Raw genomic sequence first — 9771 nt, 5'->3', positions numbered from 1 at the left:
TTGTTGTTGTTGACTGACAGGTGTCAGAGGTGTTGTTGTTGTTGTTGACTGACAGGTGTCAGAGGTGTTGTTGTTGTTGACTGACAGGTGTCAGAGGTGTTGTTGTTGTTGACTGACAGGTGTCAGAGGTGTTGTTGTTGTTGACTGACAGGTGTCAGAGGTGTTGTTGAGGTGTTGTTGTGTCGGGGTCAGCTGATGTTCCCTCTGAGCTGTAGTAAATAACCTTGTGTTTGAAAACAGAGCAGAGGAGTTGACAGGAAGTGGTCTGTAGGTTGTTGGTTGACTTTCTGCTTCATGGTTGCAGATTGACGGAGAGGAAGACTCTGCAGGTTCAACAGATTCTGACAGAAACATGTAGGGAGATGTTTCTCTGATTATAGATCTATATACCTGTCAGGCACAGGTTGCTCCGCCCCTAACTCTAAATGGGACCATAATTTCATCATGCTGTGTTGAAGAAGACTTCTCTGTACAGGAGCTGCAGCCTGCTGTGGATGGTTTCAGATTTACAGAACATCCTGTGAGTAAAAACTCCACCGAGAGAGCAGCACCTCCTCCTTCCTCTGCTTGTCTCCTCCTTCTTCCTACCGCCTTTACACCCCCATCCCTCCCTCCCCACCAGCTGAAGAGGAGAGCTGTCAGCTGGAGAGTCTACAGCTTCACAAGTCTGCTGAGGAGAAAGGAGTTCAGTCTGCTGCTGTGAGGAGGAACGACGGGGAGTAACAGAGAAGAGCAGAGAAGCAGATGAGGAGGAGATGTTGTGTGTGTGTGGAGTCACTGTGTTCCTCCTCCTGGTCGGGGGAGAGGCTCAGAGTGGAGACTCAGACTCAGGTGATAACAAATTAAACTTCTGTTCTGATTTATTAACATTTTCATTAATTATCTCCACAGAGTTAGTATCAGCTAATCCTTTGTGTTTATTTGATTAAAACATTTTTTTTAGTTAAATAAAAAACAGCAAAATCATATTTATTTCATGCAGAGCAGGTGGAGTTCTCTTTCTGTGTGTTGCTGTCGTGTTGTTGTTGTTGTCGTGTTGTTGCTGTTGTGTTGCTGTTGTCGTGTCTTGAGGTGTATACTGCAGTCAGTCAGCAGGGGGGAGCTCTACATGGTTTGGTTTCACTTGAGGCTGTCCATTCTTTATACAGTCTATGCTGCACATCCAGAGATTACAATCTAAATGCTCCAGGCCTGCAGGGGGCGCTCAGGGAACAGAATTTTGGATGAAAGCCCTTTAGGGAGAAAATTTATTTGGCGGCAAACCAAGCCGCAACCTCTGGTGTTGAAAAATGACCAAATGCAGAAGTGCAAAAAAAACTGCAGTTCCTCCAGTCTCCACTAGAGTCTGTCTCCTGCAGTGAGTCAGTCCCATAGACTGTAAATATTACTGGACGAACCCTGACCCGTCTGTGACATAGGCAGAAAATGAGTCCAATCGACGGCCGCATCCATATTGGATTTGCAGTCTCAACCTAACTTCGGATCAACCTAGCAACAGCAGTAAGGCGGGACCGGCGGGACCGGCGGGACGTCGTATAAACAGTAAGTTAACATTTAACTTTTCTACAACACAGTTAAAACGAATTATATTCAACACAAATATTTAATTAAAGTCTTAAAACTACACTTTTTTAAATATACAATTATGTTTATGAGTTATTTGTCAGAGCAGTTAGACTTTGTCAGTGTTAGCAGAGAAATACATAAACAAAGTTTTATCCATAAACTGTAAATGAGACATCCAGAAGAAATCAATATTACAAAGCATACAGTTCATGTTACTGTTCTGACAAAGAGGAATGTCTGTGTCTTATATTTACTGATGTCAACAGCGATGAGGTGAACATGACAATTGAAAAATAATTATTTTGTATTTATTATAAGACATTTGTTTTCTATTGAACCCCGTGAAGTCATGGAGTCTGTGGACAGTGTCAGCTTCACACCAAAAACTTTAAGTATTAGAAAAAATAGTATTTAAGACTGGCATCTATTATGATGAGTTGCAGCTACCTTGTTCAATATTATTCCTGCAGATGTGGCTCATAACAAAAAAACAGCCTGAGCTGTCACATGTAGTTAACTGTACATTTTGTCTTGTCTGAGGCATTAATTAAACACCTTTGTATTTCTCCTATAGACACAGTGTGGATTATTGGTGACTTGTCCGTCGAGGTGCCCAGAGAGCTGCAGAGACAGAGGAAGAAACCTGAGCCTCAACAACATCTGCATTTGTTGGTTCTTCTGGGGTGGACTTCGGTTGCTTCTCTTCAACAGCTCGCTGTGAGGGAGGTCTCCCCCGGATGGCCTGAGTGATGTCACCCACAGGCTGAGAGCTGAAGCTGAGACGGGTTTCAAGCCTCTTGACAAACCGTTACACCGCGCCCACCTGTCAAGCTGGTCAGCTACACGCCTTATTGTGAATAACTCTTATCCTTCATCAAAACATTCACCCCCCGTACAGTGTGTGTCCATCGAGACATGAGCTGATCACACCTATTTGTTTGTTTGTTTTGTACCAAGCTGTAAACATGTTAATCTCTGCTGTAAAAACAGACTTTTTTTAATGTTGTTTTTCAGATTCAATAAATATTTCTATATAAATGCACTCCTTTATGTCTACTTATGAGTATACATTTCAGATTAATGCTCAACTCAATAGCTTAGGGAAGGAAGTCTACTTTTACACAACTTCTTATTCTTTTGATAAATACTAATGTAGTTCATTTCTGAAAGTGGGATGGAACAGAGTCATTGCAAAAATGTGCCCTTAAACACAGCCCCATTCTTAAATCAAGATACATGGAGAGTAAATAAGATCAATAACTTGTGAATAAAAACACAGTTAAAAATGATTTAGAAATTTAGTCTTCCCAGATCAATATCACATAATATCAACTTCTCCCATCTAAACTGGACAAAAGGTTTTAAAATGGGAAGAAAATAGCTTGATTGCGAGTTGTTTGGAGGAGATCTATTTTAATTTGAACAGCATGAATACAGTCTTCCAAGGTGCAAACCCTCCTCCTCCTCCTGAAGCTTGTGGAGCTCCTTCATGTACTGCCGTCTTATCTGCTGGCCATCTTCTCTCAGCAGAACTTCGACTATTGAAAAGTCATTCAGAAGAAGCTCGAGCATGTGACATGGATCCAGGAGAACATGGACTTTTAGTGAGAGGTCTTCAGGATGGCAAAGAAAGAGAGAAAAAATCAGTTATTCATTAAATCATTTTTTTTGTTCTCATCTATTTTTCTGTATTCATCTGTGTGTAAGAGCACATTTATAAATTCAACAGTGTACTACCCAGACAACAAAGGTACAGTATTCAGGTAATCAACATCTATTCAAAGTTAAGAAGATAAACATTATTGTAATCATGCTGTTTTCAGCTCTCTCACTCACACAATGATATTCCACATCAAATTGTCTCAGATTTTGTGTGAGGAAAAATTCAGGAATTTATTGTGGATAGTACTTCATCTTAACATGAAACAAATACAACCTAAATTATTTAAATCATTAACAGGTCCCAACTCTCTGTGCTTTAGTACAGAACATACAGTAACTCATTTATTATTAACATGAGCTCAGTACATGGCTGTATTCTTCAAACTATTTCTTATACTTTATATCTATGTGCTTTATATCTTATTTTCATTCCACATGTTATTTATATTTTATATTTCTACAGCTATATTCTGTGTATGAGTTCAGTGAAAATTAATATGGTTATTAATATAGTTCTTAATGGTTACAGATGCTCTTACAAAGTGAAGTTTTTTTTATTTGTTAACAGTTTGCTCAAATCTTAAGACACTACATCAACCATGTAACTTTAGTGTCATCCTCTATAACCTACACAGCACATTAGGTTCAGTTCAGTTTATGTTACTGACGGATAATTACTACACAAAGTTTGTTTTTTAATGTCCACATTTACGTGGAGTAAAACATTCATCATAACGTCAGATAACAACTGAGCTGAACCTTTAGCTTCTAACATCACACAAACTCACTATTTTCAACAACAACATCTTAACAACAAACATTTCTAAACCATTGACCGTAAATAATGTAAATAATGAGCTACACCGTTAGCCGACTGGTTTACAAGCTAACGCTAAACAAGCTAGGTCCGTAAATATAAACACATGAGTAAGCAGTAAATATAACACTACTATATCACTTACCGAAAAAAACTGAAGCATCAACTTGTTGTATGGTCTGTTAACCGCACAGCAAGCCATGTATGTTGTCAGATATGTGTTAAACAAACTCTCCAAACGAAGTAAGAAAGAGGAGAAATCAGACGGATCAAGCTGTTAGCCTCCTGACCTGCTGACCTGACAGACAGATGCAGCGCGCAGAGCTGTCAATCAAATCTGACACAACCAAATATGGGCATAGCCGTTTTCCTTAATAGAATAAAATCCGATGAGTTATAAAAAAATTCACCCCCCCCCCCCACAGTGTGAGGAGAAGGGGCCGTCAACTTCTCAGATATATCTCGTTTTTTGAACCAGGCTGTAAACATGTTGATTCCTGTGGTAAAAACAGGCTTTTTTGGCTGTGGGCTTATGGCACTTCCGGCGCTTCTGCAGCCAGCCTCAAGTGGAACCTCAAGGAACTGCAGTTTTTTGTACTTCCGCATAGGCTTCATTTTTCCAGACCGGAGGTTGCCCCTTGGTCAGTCCCCATAGAGCTCCATGTTAAAATGTCTAACTTTACAGCTGCAGTTCCTCCCATGTCCACTAGAGGCTGTCTCCTGCAGTGAGTCAGTCCCCATAGAGCCCCATGTTAAAATGTCCAACTTTACAGCTGCAGTTCCTCCAGTGTCCACTAGAGTCTGTGTCCTGCAGTGAGTCAGTCCCCATAGAGCCCCATGTTAAAATGTCCAACTTTACAGCTGCAGTTCCTCCAGTGTCCACTAGAGGCTGTCTGTAAAAGCTAATAAATCCTCGTCCCTTTCTTAAATTAAAATGTCCGACTTTACATCAGAAATGAACATGTGTACAGCCTGGTTGAAAGACAGTTTGCATCTGAATAGCTCATGTCGTTATCACACACTGTACAGATGTTTTTGCTGTCGTGTTGTCATGTTGTTGCCATGTGGTTGCTGTTGTGTTGTTGCTGTTGTGTTGCTGTTGTTAGGTTTATAGAGGTGTAAAGAGGAGACGAGCAGCTACTTTTAGCAGAGTATGAATTTGAGTTAAGCGTCTGAACACAGATTTGATCCGTCAGGATAAAGAAGAAGAACAACTCAAACTCTGTAACATGTCAGAATAATTTTTTTCCTCGTCACGTTTGTGTTTCAGAGCCAGGACTCAGCTGCTTCTCTCACATCATGATGGATAGCTGCAGTCTGACCTGCCGACTGGAGGGAAGGGGGGGCAACAGCGAGGATGATGAAGATGAAGAGACCGACAGCATCCAGAAGATAACCATGTGGTAAATGATTCTTCAGGTGAACATCAGCAGCATCCAGAGAGCAGGATGTGTTCATGACTGTGTTTGTGTTCAGCTACAGAGACTGGGACCAAAAGGCAGAGCGCTGCATTGGGAGACTCGGGGACACGGTGAGCTCCACAAAACTGAATCCTCTGGGTGACTACAATGTGACCGTCTACCTGAAGAGAGGACGGCGGATTAAGACCACCGTGGAACTGAAGAAGATCGGTACACCGCAGCTCTCTCACACTGTTTGAACAAACCTTTGAACTCAGGTCTGGGTGCCAAGAGGGGAAACTACGGTGTCTAACAAGGCCAAATGTGCTGCAGCGGCCCATAGATTTGACATAGGGCTTCACTGTAGGCTGTCCATTCTTTATACAGAGATTACAACCTAAGTGCTCCAGGCCTGCAGGGGGCGCTCAGGGAACAGGATTTTGGATGAAAGTCTTTTACAAATAAAAATTATTTGGCACCAAACCAAGCAGCAACATCCGGTGTTGAAAAATGCAAAAAATGCAAAATGTAGCCCCCCCCCCCCCACTCACTGTGTCATCTGCTTCTTCCTGTCCCTGCAGTGAAACCAAGGAGCCCTCAGGTGTCCAACGTGACCTTTGACCTCGACTCTTACCAGGCCGTGTTCCACATTCAGACCCTGCACCCCCGAGAGTACCTGAAAGTAGAGAACCAGATGTTCCAGCTGCTGATCTGGAGTGCAGGCAGCTCCTTGGTAACACCTCCTCTTCTTCTTCTTCTTCTTCTTCTGTAGTTCTCTCTCTTTATCGGAGACGATCGAGGTCATGTCTGTGTCTCCTCTTCATCCTCAGACTCAGAACGTGTCGTCCTCAGACACTCTGAAGGTCAACATGCAGCACCTGACCTTGAACACACAGTACCACGTCCGAGTGCGAGCCATACCACTCGGACACCTACAGGGCACCTGGAGCGAGTGGAGCGACTCGTCCCCCTTCTTTACTCCTGACGGTGAGCGTGATTCCACATTATCGAGCGCTGAAGATAATTCTTTAAAACTTGTTTTGATTGATTGTTTGAAAGATTCCAAGAAAAAGGAGGAGGAAGACGTCGTGTTTCTCATCAAATTTCAATTAATAAATCTCAACGTTGCTAATTAAGTTAGACAGATACATAAGAGAAGATTGCGGCCGACTGCAGGTAAACAAAAACATCGACCAACGTATCACTCCAAATGTTTTGGAAGTGTGAACGAGTTTCCCTGCTATTTTAACCTCTAACTGAAAAATCCCAAAGTAAGGATCCTTTCTTTGTAAAGGAGTCCTAGGAATGATTTTTAATGTAGTAGTGAGACGATCCAGTGTGGCCGTACACTCGGTCTGAATATTGGATATCACATGATTTGTCACCGATCAGCCTGGAGCCATGTTTTCACTGTGGCTTCAGAGGGCGGATCTTTTTATTTGAACTCTCTCTCTCTCCTCTTTAGTTGTTCTAGAACAAAGAGTCCACAAACAGACGGATGTGTCGACGCTCAGACTGACGGTGTGCCTCGTCGTGCTGCTGCTTGTCACTTCCTGTGTTGTTTTCTTCTGGAAAATCAAGTGAGACGCCTCCACTGTGTGAGACCATTTGATGATTTATGATGTTTGTGACACGTGGTGTTTACATTCCTCTTTCCTCTGCAGGATCTTTTCCTACATGTGGCCGAGCATCCCCCACCCCAAACACACTCTGGTGCAGATCTGCAGGCCCAATAAGGTGAGACTGTCCTCTGGTCTCCGAAACCACAGACTTGTGATGTTTATTTTGAAGATGTGATTTGTTAGATCAGGTCAGACAATCAAAGTTAAGATGTTTGAATGTTTCTAAGATGATCCTGTCAGATGTTTTGTGCTGTAAAGGGTTATCCCCAGTGATCTGCTCAGAATGATGTGCTGAAGTGTAAAATCCTGCAGTTCCTTGAGTGTCCACTAGAGGCTGGCTGCAGAAGCACAGGAAATCACATACACACCCATTCTAAAAAGCCTGTTTTTACAGCAGAGATGAACATGTTTACAGCCTGGTTCAAAAAAACAAACAGGTCTGATTAGCTCATGTCTCGATCGACACACACTGTACGGTGGGTGAATGTTTTGATGACTCATCAGTTTTGATTTGATGAAGGATGAGAGTTATTCACAATAAGGCGTGTAGCTGACATGATTGACAGGAGGGTGCGGTGTAACGGTTTGTCAGCAGGCTTAAAACCCACCTCAGCTCCAGCTCTCAGTCTGTCGTTAGGTTGACTGAAAGTTAGACTGAGACAGCATTTCCAGCAAGCTACATGAAGAAGGACAAACAACAACCTAAGCAAATGTTTTTACTCTCCTCCTGCTCGCTCTGTTACACATACAGAACATGTTCACTCTGTCTCCACGACTTTGTCCAGAGTTGAACTTGAACTTGAATCGTTCGTTGAACTAAATTAATTTTCAGTAAAAAGTCCAAAAAAACAATCACCAACTCTTCCTGCCCTCCGTCCTCAATGTTTGTTTCCTCTGACCTGTGATGGTGAGAGATTCAGTGAGATCTAAGAGTTTAGAGTTGAGCTGTTCGATCATCCTCATCTGTTCAGATTTTCAGATTTTTGTTTTGTGCTCCTTGTTGTTGGTCGTCGTAGAAACAGTTCTGTTAGTGGTTCTGATGTTTAGATTTCATCTCCTGTTCGATAATATTTCAACGTCTCTTTGCTGCAGGGCCTCCTCCTGAACTTCAAACCTGAAGAGTTCAGCGCTCTGAGAGTGTCTCCTTTGGCCAAATCAGAGGAGCAGCCGTGTGAGGAGACCGACCCTCCCACTCCTCCTGCAGCTAACAGCAGCTCCTCGACTCCTCCCTGCTCCACCCAGACCTCCGAGTGCTCCACCACCATCACCAGCATCAGCACCGAGGAGCTGTCCGGCCTGCTGAGCAGGAGCTCCTCAGATGTGGAGGACGGCGTCCAGAGCAGCGGTCCATCCTCCATCAACTTCCTCCAGGATGAGCAGAGACCTCACACGCCCCCACAAGAGCACAGCGAGGGAGGAAATGAGGGGGAGGAGTCAGGAGGGAGTCAGCAGGAGGAGGCCTACGTCACCATGTCCAGCTTCTATCAGATCAAATAGGTCAGGAGGAGGAGTGTGGAAGACTAGGAGACAACCAGCTACACCTGAGGATGCTCTTATCAGTGCTTCGTAATCTGCGGGTCAGGACCCCTCATGAGGACCCTAGATACATCTGAGAGGCCACCAAACCTTAAAGTAAAAGTCAGTTTTTTTAGTGCCCACTTGATGTCCGGACTGAAGTATGTGGGTCATCTGGATTCATGAATCCCAGGTGACTCCAGAGTGATCACATGATGATTCATGAAGTTCACCTGAAGGATGTCAGGTATGAATGAAGAGGACGACGCATCAGCCTGCCTCCTCATAAATGTCTGTAATTCTTCTTTCTGCAGGTCGAAGAGAGAATTATGTTTCACTGACAGCAGAACGATCGACTGCACTCTTTGATTTGGGGACATGGAAATATAGACTTGAAGTATTTTGTTGCTTTTGATGTTTATTTTGATGTTTTCATGATTAATTTGATGTTTTTCGTGTACTGACAACTCCTCAAACTGCCGACTGGACAAATTAGTCCAGGACCTTCAGACACGTTGGACCTCCTCACTGTTTACTTCAACAGCTGCTGACTGTAGGTTTTCCAGAATCATTACCACATCGGGGTAGTTTTGGCAGACTGAGGATCTCACATTTGTTCTCATCCTGCACTTTGTCTTAGATTTTTTTATTTTTTGGGGGGACTTTTTGTGCCTTTTAATTGATAGATAGGACAGTGGATAGAGTCGGAAATCAGGGAGAGAGAGTGGGGAATGACATGCGGGAAAGAAGCCACAGGCCGGATGTAAACCCGGGCCGCCCATTTGAGACGACAGCCTCCATACATGGGGCTAACCACTGCTCCACCAGCACCCCTCATCCTGCACTTTAGACCAATCAGTACGACCTTCTAAGACAGTAGGAGGTTTATAAAACAACCAGACTCTTCCCTCTTCAGAGCGGTGAGGGGTAAACATACAGAAACAGCTAACAGCTAATCGCCTTGTGGCTGCTCCTTCTCAGGCATGTAGGTCGATTCAGTATTTGATGATGGAGCGGTTAATCTTCACTTAGCTGGAGAAGCATTTCTTAATTCAACAGAGCGATCAGCACAAACAGAACTCCGCCATTGTTGTTGTAGTCCACCTACTCGCTCATGGCTGTGTGCAAGGAGTCGGCCAAACCGTCGCTTTGCCTGTGTCTAGATTGATCTAAAGTTAGGTAGAGTCAG

The 9771-nt window shown here is 43.4% G+C and overlaps 1 protein-coding gene across 2 annotated transcripts; it reads left to right on the top strand.

The window, feature by feature from the left end:
• Positions 1–608: 608 nt before the first annotated feature.
• il7r (interleukin 7 receptor) lies at positions 609–8618 on the top strand. Of its 2 annotated transcripts, XM_065965699.1 has the most exons (9): positions 609–831; positions 5316–5448; positions 5522–5676; positions 6027–6178; positions 6276–6475; positions 6608–6621; positions 6911–7025; positions 7110–7182; positions 8160–8618. In XM_065965699.1, exons 1-9 carry the CDS (start codon positions 756–758, stop codon positions 8562–8564), a joined length of 1323 nt encoding a protein of 440 aa, XP_065821771.1. In that variant the 5' UTR covers positions 609–755; the 3' UTR covers positions 8565–8618. The 2 variants fall into 2 exon arrangements, with proteins under 2 accessions (XP_065821771.1, XP_065821772.1); XM_065965700.1 differs by lacking the exon at positions 6608–6621 and having other exon boundaries at positions 6276–6432; positions 6920–7025.
• The last annotated feature ends 1153 nt before the right edge of the window (positions 8619–9771 follow it).

This window comes from Labrus bergylta, chromosome 17, assembly GCF_963930695.1.
Source record: "Labrus bergylta chromosome 17, fLabBer1.1, whole genome shotgun sequence".
NCBI lineage: Eukaryota > Metazoa > Chordata > Actinopteri > Labriformes > Labridae > Labrus > Labrus bergylta.
The sequence above is the reverse complement of the archived record's forward strand: the minus strand, read 5'-3'. Positions and strand labels throughout refer to the sequence as shown.